This window comes from Petromyzon marinus, chromosome 58, assembly GCF_048934315.1.
Source record: "Petromyzon marinus isolate PM22_M1 ecotype Great Lakes invasive population chromosome 58, UKy_Petmar_22M1.pri1.0, whole genome shotgun sequence".
NCBI classification, from domain to species: Eukaryota; Metazoa; Chordata; class Hyperoartia; order Petromyzontiformes; family Petromyzontidae; genus Petromyzon; species Petromyzon marinus.
This window is the reverse complement of record NC_133724.1, coordinates 1,188,324-1,216,152: the sequence shown is the minus strand read 5'-3', so window position 1 is coordinate 1,216,152 and position 27,829 is coordinate 1,188,324. Positions and strand designations below refer to the sequence as shown.

Sequence of the window (27,829 nt, the reverse complement as noted above, 5' to 3'; positions counted from 1 at the left end):
CCACCGCCTCACCACCGTCACTACACCGCCTCGCCACCGCTACCGGCCCACGGACCGTTGGGTCGCCATCCCCGTGGCCAGCGCATTTGCATCGAGCGCAATTTTACGCAAATGGTCGTACAGTCGGTCGGGGAGGGGGGGGGGGGTGTGGTGGTGGGGGCCGCGGTAGGGGGGGATAGAGGGGAGGGGGCGTTATATTAAAAATTAAATTATTGAACGGAAGGGAGGGGGGGAGGCTGGGAGATTTCGGAGTCCCCCGCGAGGCCGGCTCGCCCTGCCGTGACAAACGAGTGACGATGGCTGATTAACGAATCACCGCGAGGAGGCGATTAGACCCACGCGCGGGTTTGAAGGGCAAACTTGGACAAGTGCACAGACACGCACATGCGTTACACACACACACGCGTTACACACGCACACACGCGCACGTGTGCCTGTGCACGCACGCACCGACACGCGCGCGCGTTGCACGCGCACAGAGAGAGGGAAGCAGCACTGCACTCAATAGCACGGAGTGTATATATGTGAAAAAAAGAAAATCCCTGCGTGGTTGCGGTGCGTGAACACGCACGTCCTCCACACGTTACTTGACCCTTGCGGCATACAGCACCGTGGACGGTGCTTCGCCACGGACAAGGCCAAAAGCAGCGATCGACGCTCGTGTTGATTTGTAAATAAGCGAGCCCGTGGATCTTGGGCGAACCCAAAGGGCATTACATCTGTGAAATTATATACGGTGTATATATATACACACACACACAGTGCGTGCGTGTTTTATATTGCGCATGCTGCGCTCGATGGAAGGTATATCGCCGTTCACGAATATCGCTCAGCATTCTGCGCGTTGTGTTCAAGTGGATTTTCTAAACGACATTGTATAGCAAGAGTCATCATCATCATCATCGTTGTTGTTATATTAACAATAACAATTCAGCGAGGCTTTGTACTTCCTCCATATGACAACTATATAAACGAATGTAATTACGACTAATGACACTATATATCCCGACTGCTATCATATTTCTCACGTAGCTGGACGTGTCTAGCTGATGAACTCTTGAAACGGTGAACAAGGTTTCCACTCAAGGTCTTCCGGCCAAAAATTTATAGCGTCCATTAGTGAGGGAGTCCTACATTACGTATATTTATATTTAATATCACCTAATCCCTGCCAAGGCGGAATTAATGTAGCCTAATGTTCGTCTAAAGGGAATACTGCACACTGCTGATTACACGCAAGTACTGTACAGGACTACCACTTCCACTAATTACAGCCACTGCTATCACTAACGTCTGCTACCCAAGGCCACTAACACCATAACCAACACTGTCGCCACCACCACCACCAACCAATACGCCACTAACATCATAACCAACACCGGCACCAACACTACCACCCAATACGCCACTAACACCATAACCAACACCGGCACCAACACCGCTACCCAAGGCCACTAACACCATAACCAACACCGGCACCAACACCGCCACCTAATGCGCCACTAACACCATAACCAACACTGTCGCCACCATCACCACCCAATACGCCACTAACACCATAGCCAACACCGGCACCAACACCGCCACCTAATGCGCCACTAACACCATAACCAACACCAGCACCAACACCGCCACCTAATACGCCACTAACATCATAACCAACACCGGCACCAACACTGCCACCCAATACGCTACTAACACCGGCACCAACACCGGCACCAACACCGCCACCCAATACGCCACTCACACCATAGCCAACACCGCCACCGGCACCACCGCCACCCAATACACCACTAACACCATAACCAACACCGCCACCCAATACGGCACTAACACCATAACCACTCCAGCCGCCACCACCGCCACTCAATATGCCAGTAACACCGTAACCGCCACCGCCATACCATAACCACCACCACTTACACTGCCATCAAAACAACCGCTCCCGCCACTGACGACTGCCACTGCTTCCTTAACTTGGGAAAGATCCCAAAGGTTGTCGAAGAGTCGACACCTCACGACGAATCAGTGAGCACCTCCACTGGCACCCACCACAGCCGCCACTGCTGCCACCGCCACCACCGCCACCACCACCACCACCACCGCCGCTTCTCAACATCTTCACCATTACCAACGCTGTCACATAAGTGTATCAACCGCTTTCACGATTGCCGCCACCATCACCACGATTACGACTGAACACGGCTACTAGCCACCACTGCCACACTACTGCTGCTACCCAGCATCTTCATCATCACCACTACTACCACTGCCACCGTAACTACCGCTGCCACTAACACCATCTTCACAACCACCACCACTGCAAGCCATCGGTTAAACCCTCATCACCGGCGGCACAACGACCATCGGCACCACCACTGCTGTCACGTAAGTCGGCCGCCCAACATCGTATCCCCTGAACACAACCGCCACCTGAAGTTACCACCTCCAACGCTGTCACCGCCGCCACCCGATAGTGGCTCCATCGCCACCGCTGCCACTCAACACACGAAGGCTCACCACCGCTGATACGCAACATCTGAGTCCTCGCCAGCACGACCACCGAACACCGGTGCCGCAACTCCCATCGGCGCTCCCGCCTCCGTCGCCACCACTGCAACCCAAACTCAAAACCCTCGCCGCCGCTGCCACCACCGCCGCCGCCATCGTTGCCGCTCCTCAACATCCGAACCCTCGCCACCGCTGTCAGAATAACCACCACCGTCACCACCCACACGGCTCCAATCAGCTCTGCCACGGCTATCACCACCGCTACCGCTCCATTCGACCGCTGCTACCATCTGAAACCTCACCACCACTGTCACCACCACAGCTGATATCCATCACCAAAACCTACACCACCACCAGCACCACCGGTATCCATCATCCAAGCCCTCACCGCCGCTATCGCCACCGGACTTGGTCCCGGCGACCGCACTCCGTCAGGGTGGAGACCATGGGCCAGTGCGTGGCGCGCTGCGGCCGCGGCTCGCACCGCCACGGCCACCGCCACCGCCACGCCAACGGCACGGCCCACGGCGGCGGCAACGGAGCCGCCAAGCCGGGCCGCGGCCCGACGCTCCGCGGCGGCGGGGGCCGCCGCTCCGACGCGGCCGCCGTGAACTCGGAGGAGGCGCAGAACGGCGGGCCCGCCCGTGCCACCGCCGGCACGGCCGCCACGGCCGGCGCGGGGCCCAAGCGGCGCACCAGCTGGCTGGGGGACGTGGTGGGCGGCGTCGTGGGGGGGAGCTGCGTGGGGGCTGGCTGCCCGCTGGGGAACGCCGGGGAGCACGGCTACGGGGGCGGCGGAGGTGGCGGGTGAGTGAAGGTGGTACCCACCTCCCCCCGCACCCCTCAACCTCCCCCCATTCCCACCTCCGCCCCCGCCCCCCCCCACCTCCCCCCGCGAGTAGTGAGGCGTCTTCACGAGGGGTGAGGCGTTGTCGCGAGTATCTGTTGATTCTGATTTGGTTCTTTCGGCAAAGTGACGTAGGTAGAAATAAAATGAAAATAAAATAAAAATCACGACGTTTCGAGCGCCACACAAGCGCCCGTCTGCAGGTGGAAATCGCGACAGCTGCGATGTCTACTGCGAGCAGCACGATGTCCGTGGACATCGTGCATGGATTCCTGCAGTCACGAAAGCTTCAAATCAAGATCACCTGTTGATACGTTTGAGCGCTTGCTGCTGCCATCTCTCAGTCTAAATGTGCGTCAGGTGGCCACGACGCAATCGACGGACGGCCATGCAGACAATCTCAAATGAACGGCACCACGGACTCACTGGCGTCTTTGCTCTCTGCCCGAAGCTGGGGGGGGGGAGGCGGGGGGGGGGAGGCGCGTTATTTTCCGCTACCGCCGGTCGGCTCATCGTGCTCGGACACGATGAGCCGATCTTCTCGCCCCGTCGCTTTCGAGCGCAGTTTTCCTCCCGGGGGGTGAACGAGTAAAGTCCATCTCGAGGGCGCCCGATAACCCTGACGGGCGCGTCTCCTGCTCGCACCACCCCCGGCGCGTGCGCCGGCACGACACCGCGCGGAACGGGCGACCGGGAACGGTGCTCCGGACTTGCGGTTGCTCCACGGAGCGTCGAAGGGGCAGGCGGGCGGAGCTCGCCGAGGCGCTCGAGACCACAGCGTTCCTGGAGGCGTGAGCAGCGCCGAACCGAATCGGCGCTAACAGAGGCCGTTAGGCCACCACGTGTATGGGGTTGCGTTCCCGGCAGCATCATCCCTTTCGTATGCGCAATATAGGGGGACTTTATTTAGGGGGGGGGGGGTGGTTATTGGTAATAGCGCTGACAATAATAATTATACAGATTCATCTTCTTTGGTTCTTTCGGTAAAGTCACGTAGAATGAGAATAAAATGATAAAATAAAACAGTAAAATTCTCACGACGTTTCGGCCACAACACAAGTGGCCTTCTTCACCTGAAGAAGGCCACAAAGTGCAAGAAAAGTTAAGAAATCATTTATTATGTTATTCTCATTCTACGTGACTTTACCGAAAGAACCAAAGAAGATGAATCCTTGCAGTCACGAAAGCTTTAAATCGAAATTATACAGATGGTAAACATTACTTCGTAAAAATAATTATTTATGTTAACATCAGTAAGCAGCATCAGAATCAGTGTTTAGACTGCAGGAAGAGGAATCCGATGAGCTATAAAGCTCTTCTCTCACAGATGTTCAGTCGGGCCACGGGGTAAGAACGTTACAACAACAATCAATACGAAAAAAACACGATAGGAGTGCAAAGCGCAAGAAAAGTTAAGAAATCACCCAAACAAATACAACACTAAACCAATAGGTTTTCCCCTTTCTGGCAATACAGCAGCTGTTTAAAATTGTTAAAACACCAAGCAGAATCCTTTTTCAAGGAATCATGTCTGCATTAACCACACATAGTTGTGGTGAACATACATACAAACAAACAAACGAAACACCATTAAAGAAAGCTGTCTCTGGTGTGGACCAAATCTGTTTCAAAGACAATTCATCTACTATCAGAGGCACATGTTTTTGTTTGCTTGTTCACCACAAGTAGGCTCTCATGGCCTGGCTCCTACGCCAGTGGTTCTTCAACTGTACTGCAGCCTCGTATGTTTGATGTTAATAACTACGTAGGGTTTGAAACAAAGTAGTTGTTGGACTTACGTGCCCGTGCTTAATTTGTGTTTCCCCCTCCCCCCCCGCATGATTTACCTTCTGACAAAAACTCTGGCCACGTCTCGCTTACCCCCGGAAAGGGCATCTCGCACCCCCCACGCGGGGTTCCGTGCATCCCAGGTTAAGTGCATCCCATTGATGCACGCGGTGGCGCTAAGCGAGGCCTGCCCGCACGTATTGCGAGCGCGCTGCTCTTTCGCGGTGCACTGGAGGATACGATGGCATTTTAAAACCTATTCCTGTCTGTATAGCCGAGCGGCATCAAGGCTGATTATTGGATCTTTGCACTTAGTGCCACTCTCGATGGTGGTAATAAAACAATAATGATATAAAAAATAAATGTTGCCAGCGCAGTGAAATCAGATGGGTTTCATGTGGGCAGTTAATTATTGAAAGCTTACGTGATGCGCATGCATCGCGAGGTCGCACGGAGTGCGTTGGAGCTACCGAAGAGATCAGTGGAATCGGCTCGCGTGCGGCTGCTGGCCAGCTGGGTGGATTGTTGCATCGCAAAAAATCGTTGAGGAATCGTGGCGCCACTCGGCAAGGCCTCCATTCAGCAGTGGATAGATCACGGATGACGACGACGATGATGATGATGAACGTGGTGGTAATCCCATCCTGGTAAAAACTAAAACACCTTTCCCAACAAATTAGTCGTAGCGCATGGGACACCGACAAATAGTGCGCAAAAACGGCGTTTAGAATTTTACTCTTGCGAGACAGAAAGAATCCAATTAATATTTATGGAGAGCACCTCCACTGAAGGCGCTCTATATTATTAATGTTAACGATTCGTCCGTTCAGTTCTCAGTCCGCTTGTCCTGGCGAGGGTCGCGGCAGCAGCGTGTTGAGTACGGCAGTCCAGACCTGCCTTTCCCTGGCGACGGACTCTAGCACTAATACACTATACACTACACTCCTCTACACTACCACACTACTATACACAGACTCAAGCTCTTCCTGGGGAATTCCCAGGCCAGCCGAGCGACAACGTCCCCCCAACATGTCCTGGGCCGGCCCCGGGGACTTCGCTCAGTGGGACTTCGCTCATTAGAGTTCCAGGGGGAGTCTAAAGGGGGGCATCCTTACCGGGTGCCCGAACCACCTTGACTGGCTCCTCTCGATCCGGAGGAGCAGCCTCTTGACTCCGAGTCTCTCCCGGATTACCTCCTCACCCTATCACGGAGAGTGAGCCCGGCAACCCTGCGGAGAAACCTCATTTTGGCCCCTTGCACCCGCGATCTCATTCTCTCGGTCATTACCCAAAGCTCTTGACAGTTGCAGGTGAGGGTGGGAACGTAGATCGACCTGTAAGCCAAGATCTTTCTTCGAGAACTGAGCCCCCGCTTCACTACCACGGATCGGTACAGTGCCTGCATCACAGCGCCCGCATCACTGCTCATTGCGCAGGGGGCGGCGGCGCTTGACGACCTCGGCCTCGCAGAACAATTGCAAAGCCTCAGGACCGCAGTTCGTCGGTCGGACGTGGAGGCAAATTGCTGAAAGGCCACGGTGTGCGCGTGTGTGTGTGTGTGTGTGAATTGAGCGTGCTGAATAGAATCGTGCGAGGAGCTACTCGAGTTTCACCCTGGACGTGCAGAATCAACGTCACGCGCTTGGGAGTGTTTGGCTGCTACAGATGTCCACGTGATAAGCCACTTCGTTGAGCTATCGTTTGTGGCTCGAGCTGTGTAGCTCAGTGGGCCTTACATGGTAAAATAAATACATAAAGTTTCTAGTTTTAATAGTTTTAAAGTCAGCAGCACCTGTTGAGGCCGGCCCTGTGGCACACGAAGGGGTGGGCGGCCAGCACCACGCCCGGCCGCCTTTGCCTCCCCAGCAGCGACGATTTTACACACCGCACCAGATATTCATTTGAGGCTGAGTGGACCTAGGTGAGGCCCAGGACCGGTTCAGATAATCGTAGCCGGTGTTGTTGATCCCCCCGCGTCTCCGATTAGAACGGTCGGCTACGTACGGTGCGCGAAAGAAGTTCAACATGCGTAGCTGTGAGCAGGAATCGAACCCGGGTCGCTCGGTTCATCGCGCGGTACGCCGAGCTCTACGCTGCCACTCCCCACTCGTGGTCTCGTGGTGGTGCAGCGCGTCAACGGGACACGTGGCGCGAGAGAGAGAGAGAGAGAGCGCTACAGGAACTGGTGGGTGGTCGGGATGGGAGTGAGTGACGTGAATCCCTCCGCTCCTCCACCCCACCCGACCCACCGCCCGTCCACACCGAGTGAGCAGGGTTCAAGAGCGCCGCGTGGAGGAGCTGTTCCGGCGCTACCGCGATGAGCACGAGGATGCGGTGCTGGAGGAGGGCGTGCAGAGGCTGTGCCACGACCTGGGCTCCGAGCCCGCTGACTTCACCGCCCTGGTGCTCGCGTGGAAGTTCAACGCCTGCACCGTCTGCCAGTTTACGAGGTGCGGGCCGGCTGTGTCGTGGGGGGGGGGGGGGGGGGGAGGGGGGGGGAGGGGGGCGGCGGCGGGGGCATTGCGGTTATTATTTTTAAAAATCTGAATATTTACAATATTCTGGAGGAATCCGATGAGCTATGAGGCTCTTCTCCCCACCCACCCCACCCCCCCACCCCATGGACGTGTCCAGTAGTTCTCGCAAGTGTCCGGGAAGTTTTTTTTCCTTGGGAGGTTTGTGAAAGGGTGCGCGCTTCTAGAGGTGACGGCTTCATGAAGGGAGGTCCCAAAGGGAGGCCTGGAAGAAAGATCTGGAAGAAAGATCTGGAAGGAAGATCTGGAAGAAAGATCTGGAAGGAAGATTCGGAAGGAAGGTCTGGAAGGAAGATTCGGAAGGAAGGTCTGGAAGGGCGGTCCGGAATGAAGGATCGGAAGGGAGGTTCAGAAAGGAGGTCTGGAAGGGACGTCCGGAAGGAAGGTTTAAACGGGAGGTCTTGAAGGTTCAGAAGGGAGGTTCGGAAAGGAGGTCTGGAAGGGAGGTCTTGAAGGGAGGTCCGAAAGTAAGGTTCAGAAAGAAGATCTGGAAGGTTTGAAAGGGAGGTTTGAAAGGGAGGTTTGGAAGAGAGGTTCAGAAGGGAGGTCTGGAAGGGAGGTCCGAAAGTAAGGTTCAGAAAGAAGATCTGGAAGGAAGGTTGGAAGGAAGGTTGGAAGGAAGGTCTGGAGGGAGGTTTGGGAGGGAGGTTTGGGAGGGAGGTTTGGAAGATCTGGAAGGGAGGTCCAGAAGGATGTTGGGAAAGGTCGAAGGGCACAGAAAGGAAGATGCTGTTCTATGACTCCCAAGAAAGGTTTCGGTTGGGAGGCCAGAGTGAAACGAAGAGAGATCAAGATCGGAGAGGATGGAGGGGAGCTTGTTTGGATCAAGGACCGGTCATCGAGCAGCCGCAGAAGACTAAAGAAGAGAAATGAATCTGTTCATTTCATTTGAGCGGTTGTTGTTGTCGTTGCTGCTGCTGCTGCCATCTGTCACGTAGCCGCAACACAAACGCCGGTGATCATGCACACAATCTCAAATCAATAACCAACATCGACTTACGGTGGAGACTCGTGAAAGACGCTGCTGGAACGTTGGAGGCACAGTTGATTCATCTTCCAGCCATCTCAGTCAGTCAACCCATGGCACCTGCCGGGTCTGTCCCGTGACCTCCTGCACCTAGCCTGGCACAGTAGGGGGTACAGCTAGTGGTACATCTACCGGTCATCTCAGTCAGCCAACCCATGGCACCTACTGGGTCTGTCCCGAGACCTCCTGCACCTAGCCTGGCACAGTAGGGGGTACAGCTGGTGGTGCATCTGCCGGCCATCTCAGCCAGTCAACCCATGGCACCTGCCGGGTCTGTCCCGTGACCTCCTCCTGCCAGCAGCGAGCCTTCGACACTTCACGTGGCCTCGGAGTGCACCTAGCCTGGCACAGGCGCCGTAGTGACGTCACCGTCACTTAGTGGGGGATAGCGGCTGTTGGTGTTGTCGAGGTTCGCCCACTGCGCTATGAACCCTCGTGTCCGAGTTTGAAGCCCGCTCACAGCCAAATCAGTGGTGGATATCTGAACTGTTCCTGGTTCTCTCCTAGGTCGACTCGGCCTCAAATTGAGTACCTGCTGAGGCGTGTAAATATCGGCGTTTGGCGGATGGGCGTTGTGCTGGTAACACAATCTTCTCGTGAGCCATGCCAGGCTTAACAGGCGCTCGCTAACGCCACTTGCCTCAACAGTCCTCGAGTGTCACGTGTCTGTTGTGTGTGGGGAGCGGTGGCGCAGCGGTTAGCGCTACGCTGCGCTACGAACCCGGCGACCCGAGTTCGATTCCCGCTCACGGCCAAACCAGTGACGATTATCTGAACCGGGCCTGGGCCTCCCATAGGTCGGTGTGTAAACATCTCCACTCGGAAGACAAAGGCGGCCGGGCGTAATGTTGCCCACCCACTCCCGCGTGTGCCGTGCCGGCCCTCATAGGTGCTGCTACTCGCTCACCGCACTTGCCCCAACAGTCTGTTAATGCTACACGGAGGGGGGGGGGTCTTTGTCTTTGTGTAGCTGTCTCTGTAACCCTCTCTATCCCATCTTTCTTTCATTTATGTCACCCTCCTCCCCTCCGCTCCTATTCTGTACCTCTTGTGTCTCTCCTACTTCTCTCTCCCTTCTGAGTGTCTCTCTCCCCCTCTCCGCTCACCCCTCTGTCTCTCTCTCACCTGTGCGTCTCGCTGTCCACCCCCGCACCTCCGATCAGCACGGTTTTCTTCGTACGGTGCGAAATAAGTGCAACATGCATACTACTCTACACTCCTATACATTACACTACTATACAGTACACTATACACTACAATATACACGCAACTACTATACACTAAACTATATACGCTCCGATTAACATGGTTGTCTATGTACGGTGTGAAAGAAGTTCAAAATACGTACGCAGAATCTGTGTATCTATCTATCACCTCCCTCTGCTCGATCCATTTCTCTCTCCCATCTCCAACTCGTTCTGTGTATCTCTCTCCTCCGCTCCGCAGGTCTCTCTTTCATCTCCCTTGTGCTTCTCACGCGCGAGGCATCTCTTCTCTCCTTCCACTCTAAACCTTTCTGTGTATTCTTTCTCCCGTCATTCGCTTTTTCTCTGCTACCCTTCCCCTCTTTCCAGTCTCTCCCTTCTCTGTCTCTCCACTCTTCCTCTTTCTCCCTGTCCCCCCCCCCCCCCATGCCTCTCTCTACCCTTGGTTCCTTTCTTTCCCTGTGTCTCCCTCCCCTCTGTGTCTCACCTCCGTGTCTCTCTCTCCCCTCTGTCTTTCTCCCCTCTCTCTTCTCTCTATCTCTCTTCCCTCTCCATCTTTTTCCCCTCTGCGTCTCTCCCTCCCCTTTGTCTCTCTCTCCCCTTTGTCTCTCTCCCTTCTATCTCTCGCCTGTCTCTCCTTCCCCCATCTCTCTACCCTCTGCCTCGCTCCTCTCTTCCTCGTCCTCCTCCTACCCCCCCCCCCCCCAAGCAGAGCAGAGTTTTTTTCTGGCTGTCGCTCCATGCGCGCCGACAGCATCCGCTCGCTGCGCTCCCGGCTGCCCGATCTCTTCTCCGACCTCCGGCACGAGGACTCCTTCCGCGACTTCTACCGCTACGCCTTCCACCTGGGTCTCGCCGACGCCGATGACGCCGCCGCGGCCGCGTCCTCGGCGGACCCCGGCCGCCGGCGGCGCTGCGTGCCGCTGGGGGCGGCGGCGGAGCTGTGGCGGCGCGTCTACGCTCGCGACGGCCCCCCGCTGCTCGGCCTGTGGCTGCTCTTCCTGGGCGAGAACCCGGGGGGCGTGCGCGGAGTGTCGCGCGACACCTGGCTCATGTTCCCCAGCTTCGCGCACGCCGCGGGGCCCGACCTGGCCGGCTATGCCGAGGACGAGGCCTGGCCCAGCCTCTTCGACGCGTTCGCCGAGTGGGCGCGGGGACGCGACGGGCAGGACCGGCCGCGCGTCGCCGAGGGGGGCGACGGAGGCGGCGGAGACGGCGACGCGGCGGGGGAGGGGAGGGACGCGGAGGACGAGGGCGGCGGGAAGAGGGAAAGGAGGGGCGGCCGCTCTTGCCGCTCGCGGGGCGGAGAGGATGCGAGGGGGGCGGCGACGCCGTGGGCCTGCGTGGAGAGACGAAGCTCGGCAGGGGAAGCAGCCGCCCAGGACGGATGAGGCTCGGCGCCGGCGGCGTCCTGTACTGGGTACGATGCGGACGCCTCGAGCGATGGTCGGCGACGACGACGACGGTTATCGTGAACGCCGAGAGTTGAAGAGCGAACGGAGAGCGAAAGGGGGGGGCCGATTGGCGAGGCGGTGGAGGCGCCGTTCACCATAGAGTTACGGCGAGTGCGAGCCAGTTGTTGGCTTGTGCCTGGTTAGAAGTGGGGCCGGTACTCGTGATGCACTGCCTAGCTGGTGAGGGTTAAGTTCAGTGAGAGGGATATTACGAGTGGCTCGTTGGCTCGTTATGTTTAGAGTGATCTGGTGTGGTGGGGTGTAGGGCTCAGTACGAGTAATTTACCCGCTCATTGGTTATCAGCGTGTGAAGTTGTGCAATATTTAAATGCGATCGAAAAGACGCTGTTTCACAGAGAGAGAGGTGGCCAGTCGCAGGCAGAGGGACAGAACAAACAATGGAAAGGCTTTCGGCCTAGGCTTGAGCAAGAGGGCCAAAGGGAGTTCAAGAGGAAGAGGAGGCAAAGTATATTTGTAAACGCGCAAAGTCACGTGACGCCGGTCATCACGAGTGCGCACGTGACCGGAGGGAGTCCCAGACCATGGGGGCCAGCAGAGGAGAAGGAGCGACCTCCAGAGCCAAAGTGGGAAACGGCTTTTGGCCCGTCAACCGGGTGGCTGGAGACTCAGTGACAGGGTTGAGTTGGTTCAGTGCACTGTCCTCCACAAACACTTTGACCCCTTTCCACCCCATTACGAGGGACCCCCCCACCACCCGCTACTCCCTCTCCCCCTTTAAGTTTCCGGTGTTCACAGCTCCCCCACGTCCTGCCAGATGGGTGAGTGTCGTGGTTGGACGAGCGAGGTTCTTTGGAGGAGACGCCGCTACCGGAAACATCACCACGTGATTTTGACGCCAAAGTCGCCCTCGCCGATGCAATGGGCGGAACGCGGGTGATGCCGATTCGTCGGCATGGCGGCGAAAGCGCCTAAGCGATTGCACCGGCCGCCCGTTAGCATCCGGTGTGAGAAATGCGTTGCCGTGCACGGGACCGCCAAAGATGTGACGTGTCACTGCGATTGGACTATCGAAGGATCGCCAAGGTGTGACATGTCGCTGTGATTGGATTAGCAAAGGATCGCCAAAGATGTGACGTGTCGCTGCGATTGGACTATCGAAGGATCGCCATGTTGTGACGTGTTCCTGCGATTGGATTAGCAAAGGATCACCTTGGTGTGACGTGTCCCTGCGATTGGATTAGCAAAGGATCACTATGGTGTGACGTGTCCATGCGATTGGATTAACAAAGGATCACCAAGGTGTGACGTGTTGCTGTGATTGGACGAGCCAAGGATCGCCAAGGTGTGACGTGTCACTGTGATTGGACGAGCAAAGGATCCCCAAGGTGTGACGTGTCACTGTGATTGGACGAGCAAAGGATCGCCAAGGTGTGACGTGTCACTGTGATTGGATGAGCAAAGGATTGCCATGGTGTGACGTGTCGCTGTGATTGGACGAGCGAAGGATCGCCAAGGTGTGACGTGTTGCTGCGATTGGACGAACAAAGGATCGCCAAGGTGTGACGTGTCACTGTGATTGGACGAGCGAAGGATCGCCAAGGTGTGACGTGTCACTGTGATTGGACGAGCAAAGGATCGCCAAGGTGTGACGTGTCACTGTGATTGGACGAGCAAAGGATCGCCATGGTGTGACGTGTCGCTGTGATTGGACGAGCAAAGGATCGCCAAGGTGTGACGTGTTGCTGCGATTGGACGAACAAAGGATCGCCAAGGTGTGACGTGTTGCTGTGATTGGACGAGCAAAGGATCGCCAAGGTGTGACATGTCACTGTGATTGGACGAGCAAAGGATCGCCAAGGTGTGACGTGTCACTGTGATTGGACGAGCAAAGGATCGCCATGGTGTGACGTGTCGCTGTGATTGGACGAGCGAAGCATCGCCAAGGTGTGACGTGTCACTGTGATTGGACGAGCAAAGGATCGCCAAGGTGTGACGTGTCACTGTGATTGGACGAGCAAAGGATCGCCAAGGTGTGACGTGTCGCTGTGATTGGACGAGCAAAGGATCGCCAAGGTGTGACGTGTCGCTGCGATTGGACGAGCAAAGGACCGCCAAGGTGTGACGTGTGGCTGTGATTGGACAAGCGAAGGATCACCAAGGTGTGACGTGTCGCTGTGATTGGACTATCGAAGGATCGCCATGGTGTGACGTGTCGCTGTGATTGGACGAGCAAAGGATCGCCAAGGTGTGACGTGTCGCTGTGATTGGACGAGCAAAGGATCGCCAAGGTGTGACGTGTCGCTATGATTGGACGAGCAAAGGATCGCCAAGGTGTGACGTGTCACTGTGATTGGACGAGCAAAGGATCGCCAAGGTGTGACGTGTCACTGTGATTGGACGAGCCAAGGATCGCCAAGGTGTGACGTGTCGCTGTGATTGGACGAGCGAAGGATCGCCAAGGTGTGACGTGTCGCTGTGATTGGACGAGCGAAGGATCGCCAAGGTGTGACGTGTCACTGTAATTGGACAAGCGAAGGATCGCCAAGGTGTGACGTGTCACTGTGATTGGACTATAACAGGATCGCCAAGGTGTGACGTGTCGCTGTGATTGGACAAGCGAAGGATCACCAAGGTGTGACGTGTCGCTGTGATTGGACTATCACAGGATCGCCAAGGTGTGACGTGTCGCTGTGATTGGACAAGCGAAGGATCGCCAAGGTGTGACGTGTCACTGTGATTGGACTATCACAGGATCGCCATGGTGTGACATGTCGCTGTGATTGGACAAGCGAAGGATCGCCAAGGTGTGACGTGTCGCTGTGATAGGACTATCACAGGATCGCCATGGTGTGACGTGTCGCTGTGATTGGACAAGCGAAGGATCGCCAAGGTGTGACGTGTCGCTGTGATTGGACGAGCAAAGGATCGCCAAGGTGTGACGTGTCGCTCTGATTGGACTATCACAGGATCGCCAAGGTGTGACGTGTCACTGTGATTGGACAAGCGAAGGATCACCAAGGTGTGACGTGTCGCTGTGATTGGACTATCACAGGATCGCCATGGTGTGACGTGTCGCTGTGATTGGACGAGCAAAGGATCGCCAAGGTGTGACGTGTCGCTGTGATTGGACTATCACAGGATCGCCAAGGTGTGACGTGTCGCTGTGATTGGACAAGCGAAGGATCGCCAAGGTGTGATGTGTCGCTGTGATTGGACTATCACAGGATCGCCATGGTGTGACGTGTCGCTGTGATTGGACGAGCAAAGGATCTCCAAGGTGTGACGTATCGCTGTGATTGGACTATCACAGGATCGCCAAGGTGTGACGTGTCGCTGCGATTGGATTTTTTAACCGAAGGAAGGCGAGGGGCATCCCCTCGATTTCGAGGAATGTTCGTTTCGGTTTCCCACGCCACGTCACGCGGACAGCAAGTTGCAGAAACTCCGCGGACGGTTTTTGATTTGACGAAATCCGACTTTTACCAGCATTGGCAAAAATGTTCACCGTGCGCCCGCGTCAAAAAATACAAGAGGCGAGCCCAGCGGGGGAGGCCGCCTCATCCGTCCGCCACCGGGACGTCCTTGACAAAGAGCTTGTCAGCTCATCAGATTCCTCCTGCTGTGCAACCCGAACGCCTCCACGCCATCGCCGCCTCGCCAGTCACTCCAAAGTGCTGCCGATCTTTTGGTGAGTTCCCTGAAAAAGGTTGTTTGTGGTTTTTAAATCCATCGTCATTACAATTTTTTCAATGTTTTACGTTCATCATTATTATTATTTTTGTATTGTGAGAAGTGATAAGTGGGTGGTTACATACTCTTTGGTTCTTTCGGTAAAGTCACGTAGATGAAAAATAATACACCCATTTCAAACCTTGTTAAAACAGTCTGCATCAGCAGCAGGCCACGGCTTTCCCACCCGATGACCAACGCTTGGTGTTCCGCCCGAAACGTCGTGATTTAATTTGGTTATTTTCATTTTATTATTTTCATTATTATTATTTGTATTTTTCATCTACGTGACTTTACCCAAAGAACCAAAGCGTATGGATCCTTGCAGTCGAATCTATGTACTGTAGCAGGTGGTTGTTCAGGGTGCTTCAAAACAAAGTTTCAAACACTTCTGAGAATTTGCAACGACACCACGTGACATGTGCTGCTGCCTCCGGGCTCCGGACACCACCTGGATAAGATTCCAGGCATAGCGTTGACAACGATGGCGATCAAGTGGGGAGAGACTCTTTTGACTTTTGAATCTCATTAACGTCACATTTGTTGTCCGTTCTTTTTTGCCATTGAAAACGATGGTTCCGTGTAAGTGCGAACAATTATTTTTGAAGCACCCTGTATATTTGTGGGTCGGGAGGAGGGTGCCAATCGCCGTCGAATCCCTCATTTCCCCCATTCAGTTAATGCGAGAAGGCAATTCCGATTCAGGGAAATGTCATTCTGCGCTTATTTCTTTGAAGAACGCAAGTCGAGGGACACTGGCTACCGGCAACTCGCCTCTCGGCACGTAACACAATTTGCCGTTCCTTCGCTCGATCGCTTCCTTCAACGTTTCAATGAACGCTCAACGGCAGTCGACGACCAAAAATCTCACGGATCGGAGCCCCGGCGGGCGTGGGATCCCAGCAGCTAGGCGGTCTCGATCCCCGGCCGGCGGTGCAGCAGCGCGTGGGCAGCGTGCGGCCGGTGCAGCAGCACGTGGGCAGCAGCACGTGGGCAGCAGCACGTGGGCAGCAGCACGTGGGCAGCAGCACGTGGGCAGCAACACGTGGGCAGCAACACGTGGGCAGCTCGTGCTGCTGCCGCTGCGTCCGGGCGAGCCGAGTTCGGTCGCCGCTCACGGCCGCCAACGCCGGTGACGGCCATCGTCTCAGCCGGTCCTGGGCCTCCGCCCCTAGGTCGACTCGGCCGCACATCGGAAGCTGGTGCGGTGTGTGGTAAACATCGCCGCTGGGGAAGACAAAGGCGGCCGGGCGTGGTGCTGGCCTCCCACCCCATCGTGCGCCGTGCCGGCCTTCATAGGTGCTGCTCGCTAACAGCACTTGCCCCGACAGTCTGTTAGAGGCTACGTGGGGGATCTTTGTCTTTCTGCGCCCACTTCTGTGCTGCTCACTGAGACGCAGTCGAATAGCCCCCCAAAGTTGAATAGCCCCCCGAAGTCGAATAACCCCCCAAAGTCGAATAGCCCCCCAAAGTCGAATAGCCCCCCAAAGTCGAATAGCCCCCCAAAGTTGAATAGCCCCCCAAAGTCGAATAGCCCCCCAAAGTCGAATAGCCCCCCAAAGTAGAATAGTCCCCCACATTCGAATAACCCCCAACGGGCGTGATGGAGCCTTCATCCAGCAGTGGATTGGCAAACCGGCTGGTGGTGCGCTTGGCTTGACGAACTTTTTGTTGCTGTTTGTGGAGCGACATCTGTACAAGGGAGAGAGAGAGAAAAAAAACCGTTCAAGACATTTTTTCTAATCACTGAAATTAGCCTGAAGGCGGGAGAGACGCCGCTGCCGTCATTGTTGGACCAACTCCCCCGCTCCGTGCAGATCGCGGCGCCGGGCCTACGGCCGCAACGCGACCGCCCGCTCCCCGAGAGGTCACCGGCGCTGACCGGCGCTGACCAGCATGGCCGAGTGCGGTCACGCGTCCTGCGTGACCGGCACGGGGCACGGGGGGAGCCCCCCCCGTGCGGGTGGCCGGTCGCCGCCGCCCCGCCGACGGCGATTTCCGCCGACGTTGCCGCGCCGTCGATTCGGCGCGAGAGAAGCCCAACGGCGCCTTCGAAGGAAATCATTCGCCGTCGTCGCCACCGCCATCGCCGGAGGAGGAGGAGGCGGCCTCGCCGTCGCCTTCGCCGCTGTCGCCGCCGCCGCCGGAGCAGGAGGCGGAGGAGGAGGAGGAGGCGGAGGCGTGAGTAATCGGACGTTGCAACTCCGAAAAAATACCAAATGCAGGAATTGCGTCACATCGCATGGCTCGGTACCTCTGAAAGCAAGCAAGAGTTACCGCTCACCGCCAACGAGTTGACCCCTGGAACTTTACCCCGCCAACGTGACCCCCCTCCACCCGTCGGCAGTGACGCAGCAGCCCTCCGTGACGTCACGTTCGTGGGTTCTGCCTCGTGACGTCACGTTCGTGGGTTCTGCCTCGTGACGTCACGTTCGTGGGGTTCTGCCTCGTGACGTCACGTTCGTGGGTTCTGCCTCGTGACGTCACGTTCGTGGGTTCTGCTCCGTTGTGACGTCACGTTCGTGGGTTCTGCCTCGTGATGTCACGTTCGTGGGTTCTGCCTCGTGACGTCACGTTCGTGGGGTTCTGCCTCGTGACGTCACGTTCGTGGGTTTCGTGACGTCACGTTCGTGGGTTCTGCCTTGTGACGTCACGTTCGTGGGTTCTGCCTCGTTGCCGGTGCCCGCCAGCGCCGCTTCGGCAGCGGCACCGCCTGATGGCTCGCGCCTCCGTGCGCGTGGGGGGGGGGGCATCTGGTAAACAATCAGCGTGGGACCAAGCCCTCAGCCAAAAAAACACAGCACACAGTACACACACAGTACACACAGTACACACACAGCACACACACAGTACACACACACAGTACACACACAGTACACACACACAGTACACACAGCACACACACAGTACACACAGTACACACACACAGCACACACACAGCACACACAGTACACACACACAGTACACACACAGTACACACAGTACACACACAGCACACACAGCACACACAGAGTACACACACAGTACACACACACAGCACACACACAGCACACACAGTACACACACACAGTACACACACAGCACACACAGTACACACACAGTACACACACAGCACACACACAGTACACACACAGTACATACACACAGTACACACACAGCACACACAGTACACACGGTACACACACAGTACACACACACAGTACACACACACAGTACACACACACAGTACACACACAGCACACACACAGTACACAGACAGCACACACACAGTACACACACAGTACACACAGAGTACACACACAGTACACACAGAGTACACACACAGTACACACAAACAGTACACACAGCACACACAGCACACACACAGTACACACACACAGCACACAGTACACACACAGCACACACACAGCACACAGTACACACACAGCACACACACAGTACACACAGTACACACAGGACACACACAGTACACACACAGTACACACACAGTACACACACAGCACACACACAGCACACACAGCACACACACAGTACACACAGAGTACACACACAGTACACACACACAGTACACACACAGCACACACAGTACACACACAGTACACACACAGTACACACAGCACACACACAGTACACACATACAGCACACACAGCACACAGTACACACACAGCACACACAGTACACACAGTACACACACAGTACACACAGTATACACACAGTACACACACAGTACACACAGTACACACACACAGTACACACAGAGTACACACACAGTACACACACACAGTACACACACAGCACACACACAGCACACACAGCACACACACAGTACACAGAGTACACACACAGTACACACACACAGTACACACACAGCACACACAGTACACACACAGTACACACACAGTACACACAGTACACACACAGTACACACAGCACACACACAGTACACACACAGTACACACAGTATACACACAGTACACACACAGCACACACAGTACACACACAGTACACACACAGCCACACACACAGCACACACACAGCCACACACAGTACACACAGTACACACACAGCACACACAGTACACACAGCACACACACAGTATACACACAGTACACACAGCCACACACAGTACACACACAGCACACACAGCCACACAGCCACACACACAGCACACACAGCACACACAGTACACACACAGCACACACACAGTACACACACAGTACACACAGCACACACAGTACACACAGCCACACACAGCCACACACACAGCACACACACAGTACATACACAGCGCACACACAGCACACACACAGCACAAACACAGTACACACACAATACACACACAGTACATACACACAGCACATACACAGCACACACAGCCACACACACAGTACACACACATTCCACACACAGCACACACACAGTACACACACACACAGTACACACACAGAGTACACACACAGTACACACAAACAGTACACACAGTACACACACAGTACACACACACAGCACACAGTACACACACAGTACACACAGCACACACACAGTACACACAGTACACACAGCACACACACAGTACACACACAGTACACACAGCCACACACACAGCATACACACACAGCACACACACAGCACACACACACAGTACACACACAGTACACACAGCACACACACACAATACACACAGTACACACACAGTACACACAGTACACACACAGTACACAAAGCACACACACAGTACACACAGCACACAGCACACACACAGTACACACACAGTACACACAGTACACACACATAGTACACACAGTACACACACAGTCAACACACAGTACACACACACAGTACACACGCAGCACACACACAGTACACACACACAGTACACACAGCACACACACAGTACACACACACAGTACACACAGCACACACACAGCACACTTACACACAGTACACACGCAGTACACACACACACACAGTACACACACACAGCACACACACAGTACACACACACACAGTACACACACAGTACACACAGTACACACAGTACACACACAGTACACACACAGTACTCACACAGCACACACAGTACACACAACACACAGTACACACACACAGTACACACACACAGTACACACAGTACACACACACACAGTACACACACAGCACACACACAGTACACACACACAGTACACACAGTCACACACAGTACACACACAGTACACACAGTTCACAGACACAGTACACACAGTACACACACACACAGTACACACACAGCACACACACAGTACACACACACAGTACACACAGTACACACACAGTACACACACAGTACACACAGTTCACAGACACAGTACACACAGTACACACACACAGTATACACACAGTACACACACAACACACACACAGTACACACAGTACACACACACAGTACACACAGCACACAGTACACACACAGTACACACACACAGTACACACACAGTACACGCACACACACAGCGCACACACAGTCCACACACAGTACACACACAGTACATACACAGTACACACACACAGTACACACAGTACACACACAGTACACACAGTACACACACAGTACACACAGTACACACACAGCACACACAGTACACACACAGTACACACACACAGTACACACACAGCACACACACAGTACACACACACACAGTACACACACAGTACACACACAGTACACACACAGCACACACACAGTACACACACACAGTACACACACAGTACACACACATACACACAGTACACACACACAGTACACACACAGTACACACATAGTACACACAGTACACACACACAGTACACACACACACAGTACACACACAGCACACACACAGTACACACACAGTACACACACACAGTACACACACACACACAGTTCACACACACAGTACACACAAACAGTACACACACACACAGCACACAGTACACACACAGTACACACAGTAAACACACACAGTACACACACAGTACACACAGTAAACACACACAGTACACACACAGTACACACATACAGTACACACACACAGTACACACACATACACACAGTACACACACACAGTACACACACAGTACACACATAGTACACACAGTACACACACACAGTACACACACACACAGTACACACACAGCACACACACAGTACACACACAGTACACACACACAGTACACACACACACACAGTTCACACACACAGTACACACAAACAGTACACACACACACAGCACACAGTACACACACAGTACACACAGTAAACACACACAGTACACACACAGTACACACAGTAAACACACACAGTACACACACAGTACACACATACAGTACACACACACAGTACACACACACAGTACACACACAGAGTACACACACAGTACACACACACACACAGCACACACACACAGTACACACACACAGTACACACACACACAGTACACACACAGCACACACACACAGCACACAGTACACACACACAGTACACACACAGCACACACACACAGTACACACACACACACACACAGTACACACGCAGTACACACACACAGCACACAGTACACACACAGTACACACACACAGTACACACAAAGCACTTTAGGTGGAGCGTCTGTGGAGTAGAAACCGATCAAACTGCTCACCCTAATCAAAGGACTGCAAAAATATAAACTTTGGAAGATTTGACAAGCTATATATATAGACACACACACAAAATCTACAAATATGCTCCACACATATATATTTATTTGTGAATTGCGTTCAAGAAGATGAATGTCATTTCTGCGAATGAAAGTGGTGCCAGTTCAATTATTTTGAGTTGACTCGACACGCTGCAAGAGAAGATGGAGGATGAAGAAGTGAGTGGGTGGGTGAGTGAGTGGGTGAGCGAGTGGGTGAGTAGGTGGGTGGGTGAATGAGTGGGTGAGCGAGTGGGTAAGTGGGTGGGTGAGTGAGTAGGTGAGCGGGTGGGTGAGTAGGTGGGTGGGTAAGTGTGTGGGTGAGTGGGTGGGTGAGCGGGTGGGTGAGCGAGTGAGTAGGCGAGCGGATGGGCGAGCGGGTGGGCGAGTGAATGGGTGAGCGGGTGGGTGAGCGGGTGGGTGAGTGGGTGAGGAGGTGAGTAAACTGGCCTTTACCCCCTGCCTAGTTCTGGTCGTATACCCTGCAGGTTCTGAGCGAGCGGGTGAGCGAGTTGGTGAGCGAGGGGGTGAGCGGGTGGGTGAGCGGGCGGGTGAGCGGATGAGTGAGCTGCTGAGCGAGCAGGCGGGGTGGACACCACCGCCGCCACTGCACCATGAAAATTATTATTTTTCTCCGGCTCTCCGCCGATGTAAAATCGAAGACACGACTGTTTAAGCGCTCCGTCATCGGCAGCACCTTCGAGGTCTGTCACAACGCCCAGCGAACAACAACAACAAAGTTGAGACCTTAGCCGGCCCCGCACCCCAGCGACCGTCTTCTGCGCTCTCCACCTCGCGCGCCTCGCCAGCGGCCCCACGGCCGCTGCTGCTCTGCCCGCATCCGAGCGAGAAGCGGTCGCGCGCTCGGCGGGAGGGTGGAAGTGGGAGTGGAAGTGGGAGTGGAGTGGAGTAGAGTGGAAGTGGAAGAGTGGAAGTGGAAGAGTGGGAGTGGAAGTGAGAGTGGAAGTGGAAGAGTGGAAGTGGAAGAGTGGAAGTGGAAGAGTGGAAGTGAAGTGGAGTAGAAGTGGAGTGGAAGAGTGGAAGTGGAGTAGAAGTGGAAGAGTAGGAGTAGAAGTGGAAGTAGTAGTGGAAGTGAAGTAGCAGTGGAAGAGTGGAAGTGGAAGAGTGGAAGTGGAGTAGAAGTGGAAGAGTGGAAGTGGAGTGGAAGTGGAGTAGAAGTGGAAGAGTAGATGTAGAAGAGTAGAAGTGGAAGAGTAGTAGTAGAAGTAGAAGTGGAAGAGTAGGAGTAGAAGTGGAAGTGGAGTGCAAGAGTAGAAGTGGAAGTGGAAGAGTAGGAGTAGGAGTAGAAGTGGAGTGGAAGAGTAGAAGTAGAAGTGGAAGAGTAGAAGTGGAAGTGGAGTGGAAGAGTACAAGTGGAAGAGTAGAAGTAGAAGTGGAAGAGTAGAAGTGGAAGTGGAAGAGTAGAAGTAGAAGTGGAAGAGTAGAAGTGGAAGTGGAAGAGTAGAAGTAGAAGTGGAAGAGTAGAAGTAGAAGTGGAAGAGTAGAAGTGGAAGAGTAGAAGTGGAAGAGTAGAAGTGGAAGAGTGGAAGTGGAAGTGGAGTAGAAGTGGAAGTGGAGTGGAAGAGTAGTAGTAGAAGTGGAAGAGTAGAAGTGGAAGAGTGGAAGTGGAAGAGTAGAAGTGGAAGAGTAGGAGTAGAAGTGAAGTGGAAGAGTAGAAGTGGAAGTGGTCCTTGCCGCGCGCTTCTCAGCGCGCCGCTCCACGGCTTCGTCGCGCCGCTCCGCGCTGCCGTCGAAGCCGCGGACGTCCGAGCGGGGACCGCTCGAAGGGCGGCGTCTGTCTTGGGGTGAAGTTGCTTCGGGTTTCTGATGGCGTGGGGGGTAACAAGGCACCCACCGCCCGAGCGCATGGCAATTCTCGTCGGCTTTGTCACGCGAGCAAAGGCGTGCAAATTCAGCGGGATCAGGAATCTTGATGTTGGACTGCTGGAGGAATGCGATGAGCTCTGAAACTCTCATGTTGTCCAGTAGGGGCACGGGGACATAAAGTTACAACGGCGAACAAGACAAACACACACGACTGGCGTGCCAAGTATATCAAAGGTGAACAAATCATTAACACAAATATTAAAATATATCATTGTTTTATCTTACCAGATGGAGCCCACCGGGGTATTAGCTTATTTTTACAGAAACAACCTGGCCATTACAAATGTTGGTAGCTCAACGAAGTGGCTCATCATCATCATCACCACGTGGACCTTTATGGCATCACACCGGGTGTACTGGGGAGCAAAACCAAGGAACATTTACAATTGGAGTTGACGATGTTTTGTTCACGTGACAAACCTCACGAATTGGCTGTGGCGGGCCGTGAGGTGCGGCCTTAGGACACATTTCCCGAGACTTAACCCCAACTAGCGTGACGTCTTATCGGTCAAATTTTTGATTTAAAGCTTTCGTGACTGCAGTAATTCATATTCTTAGCTCTTTCGGTAAAGTCACGTTGAAGGGAAACAGTAAAATAATAAAATATATATAAAACAATAAAAATTATCACGACGTTTCGACCATAACACACCTGATGACGACCGTTTGTGTTATGGTCGAAACGTCGTGAGAATTTTTATTGTTTTATATATTTTTTTATTATTTTATTGTTTCCCTTCAACGTGACTTTACCGAAAGAGCTAAGAACATCTTATCGGTCGTTTGAAGGCATGACCAAACCCCCGACCTCCCGCATCATTACCAGGCGGTGTAGTTAACGTCTAGCCACCGAGGCGCCCTCAACAAACAAACGATTACGGTACAATATTTTAAAAAAGAAGCGGCAATAGGTGCCGGGGTCGTGGTTCAAAATCGTCCAAATGTGTAAAGCCCCCCCCCCCCCCGTACGGTGCTCACGAACGACTTCATCGGGAGGCATGCGGCCTACTACGGTTACAACTTGGAGTAACCCTCCTGATACAATAATATGTAACATTTAAAACACTTTTTAAGAACACGCTTTAATGAAATGTACTCGTAATGGAAGAAGTCCACGACTCCAGGAAGTGGGCCCGAAGCTTGCCACAACGTAAGGGGACCGTGGGCCAATTACAGCCAACGTCAGTTGACCGTGGACTATTACACCCAAGCCGAAACATAATATATAAAAAAGAACGTTTAAAAATATATATTTTAATTTTCAATGATAGAATATAGTATTGTCATCAGTATGACATAAGTTTACCAAGTTTGCAGTCGATAGCACATTGTGAAGTGGGTTAAAATTGAGTTACAAGATTTGAGGCTACAACGACAACAACAACAGACAGAGTGAGTTAAATGAAAGCGTGTAGTATCGCGGCTTTCTTGGGTCAACAAATAACTACAGCATCCACCATGAAGGGTTTGTTGGCGTTGGAGCGCGTAAGTTTAAATGTGCCGCTAAAGCCACCATCACCCGGCACAACGCCAACCAATCAGGGTTCGTCACGTGAACAAGACGCGCCAATTAGTGACGAGTAGAGCACACACACTGGTTGTGTGTTGGAGAGTAAACCCACAACAACATTTACTATTATAGTGTAGTGTATAGTGTAGTAGTGTATAGTATAGTGTATGGTATAGTGTAGTATACTAGTACAGCACTAGTGTATAGTGTAGTGTATAGTGTAGTATACTAGTACAGCACTAGTGTATAGTGTAGTGTATAGTGTAGTATACTAGTCCAGCACTAGTGTATAGTGTAGTGTATAGTGTAGTATACTAGTACAGCACTAGTGTATAGTGTAGTATACTAGTACAGCACTAGTGTATAGTGTAGTGTATAGTGTAGTATACTAGTACAGCACTAGTGTATAAGTGTAGTGTATAGTGTAGTATACTAGTACAGCACTAGTGTATAGTGTAGTGTATAGTGTAGTATACTAGTACAGCACTAGTGTATAGTGTAGTGTACTAGTTCAGCACTCACCGGTTGTGACGTTTTGCCGGTAATTACAACAACAACATGCCTCATCAGGCGATTAGCCAGAATTGTGGAGAAATCCTCAAGATAACTTCGTATCTGTCATTAAAACAAGTTAAATATAAACAAAACCAAGCTCTATATTTAAGCACTCTATTTCAGGAGGGCTCTACATTGGGGTATTTGGACAATTCATTGTTGAGGTAAGCGTCTGGTGTTTTCTAAGGAATGTTCGGTACCCGGAAGAAGAGAAAAAAATACCCCAGCAAGCACACGAGGGGAACAACGCCGATGATCGGTCGACGGAGTTTTAGCAATCCCACTTGCTGTACTGTTAATCTGTCATCTCCCTGCAACCTCGCCAGCCTGGCGGCTCTCAAGGGTTTCTCAAAGATCCCGCATCGTGCGATCCACCAAACGCCTCGTCTCGGTCACAGGTGGGCCCCACCGAATGAATGAGCGAATGAACGAGCGAGCGAGCGAATGAATTTGCGACTGAAGGGGAAGGGCTACGGAAGGATGTCGCTGGCCTTGTCACGGTGCATGCTGCCGACTGCGGTTTAAAAAAAAAAAGCCGTCGTTTTTGACTCTTAAAAGTGCAATACGCTCTCCCGTGCCCCACTGCATGCAGAAATGCAAACCAAACCAACAATGTGTGTACGTACGCGTGTGTATGTACCTGTTGTGTAACGCGCATAACGAACACGGGAAATACATTGCGTTGCATACTGAACACGGTGCGTGGGGTGGTCTTTGAGCGGCGGTCAAATCGCAAACGCAGGAACGCCCTCTACACATGAACATTCGACTTACGAACTCTCAGAGATACGAACGAAACCTGTCCATATGTCGAGTTGCCCGTTCAGACCGAGAGTCGTAAGTTCAACCGCCGTGCCATAGATGGCGGTGGTGGCATCTACATCTGCAGAACGTGAAGAACCAGTGGCATCTACAGAACGTGAAGAACCAGTGGCATCTACATCTGCAGAACGTGAAGAACCAGTGGCGTCTACATCTGCAGAACGTGAAGAACCAGTGGCATCTACATCTGCAGAACGTGAAGAACCAGTGGCGTCTACATCTGCAGAACGTGAAGAACCAGCGGAATCTACATCTGCAGAAGATGATACAATGTTTAAAGCCATTCCCCCGTGTTGAATGTACATGCCGTAGAACGTGTTTGGAATCCACAGGAGTAAAGTTGGCGGTCTAAATGACAAAAGCTACCAAAGTTTCAGTTCCTTTGAGTTGGTGGTCTGGATAAAGCTGAGAGCGGTAGCTCCTTCCACCGCTTGTCTGCAGCAATTCACTGCATTCAGCGACCGCCCTAATTATTACTGCGGGTGTATTAAATCTATACTCGTTGGGTCTTTTGGTAAAGTCACGTAGATAGAAAAATAATAGATCACGACTTTTCGATCGCAACACAGGCAATCGTCTTCAGGTGAGAGAGAGAGAGAGAAATCTACTGAAGCAATGTCTTATATAGGCTTGAGATGGGAGGCCCCTCAGGGTAAGAGGGCGGGGCCAGAGATGGTCTCCCTGAGGCTGAGGAAGTAGCCATTGTCTTGTGAGAGATTAGCATGTCGTGAATCGAATCATTATTACAATAATAAAATAACAATTATAGTGTATTCTTGGTTCTTTCGGTAAAGTCACGTAGAAGGGAAACAATAAAATAATAAAAATATATAATACAATTATCACGACGTTTCGACTGCAACACAAGCAATCATCATCAGGTGTGAAAACCACAGCAAGAAAATTTGAAAAAAGTGGCGGGGTTTTTTTTTACGTTAGCACCACGGAGAGCGATTTGACAGTTTGTTCAGATGGACGAGTCCATCTATGTTCGGAAAATAGGAGGGGGGAGACCAAAATAATGGATGCGGTCTGAAAGCCACCGTAAGCGTGAACAATGAATTAAGACCCGAAATGGTTTATCAAATCCTTCCAATGATTGCTAAGCCAGAATCCATCTTCTCCGTTGAAATTGTCTCTGTGTTTGTATATGTGGATAGCCTCATGAACGAATCTCTCACGGTAGCCAGATGGCTTGCAAAGAACCTCTGTCTTGGAGAAGTCAATGCCATGTGAGCCTACTGAATTATAACAGTGACCTGCCACGGCCGAGGTGTTGGTCCTACCGTGTTTCAGGTCTGCTTTGTGT

At 53.1% G+C, this 27,829-nt stretch overlaps 1 protein-coding gene across 3 annotated transcripts; it reads left to right on the top strand.

Moving 5' to 3' along the window:
* Positions 1-231: 231 nt before the first annotated feature.
* On the top strand, positions 232-20,998 carry LOC116955200 (DCN1-like protein 3). 3 transcript variants are annotated; one of them, XM_076052819.1, is made up of 4 exons: positions 232-3,318; positions 7,420-7,596; positions 10,625-15,015; positions 16,874-17,776. In XM_076052819.1, exons 1-3 carry the CDS (start codon positions 2,957-2,959, stop codon positions 11,301-11,303), a joined length of 1,218 nt encoding a protein of 405 aa, XP_075908934.1. In that variant the 5' UTR covers positions 232-2,956; the 3' UTR covers positions 11,304-15,015; positions 16,874-17,776. The 3 variants fall into 3 exon arrangements, with proteins under 3 accessions (XP_075908934.1, XP_075908933.1, XP_075908932.1); XM_076052818.1 differs by lacking the exons at positions 232-3,318; positions 7,420-7,596 and having other exon boundaries at positions 11,304-13,701; positions 13,960-15,015; positions 16,874-20,998; XM_076052817.1 differs by lacking the exons at positions 232-3,318; positions 7,420-7,596 and having other exon boundaries at positions 11,304-15,015; positions 16,874-20,998.
* Positions 20,999-27,829: the final 6,831 nt, after the last annotated feature.

Excerpts from the sequence above, each read along its gene's own strand:
- LOC116955200 (XM_076052818.1), top strand. The coding sequence starts at position 17,773 with ATGGCTCGCGCCTCCGTGCGCGTGGGGGGGGGGGCATCTGGTAAACAA.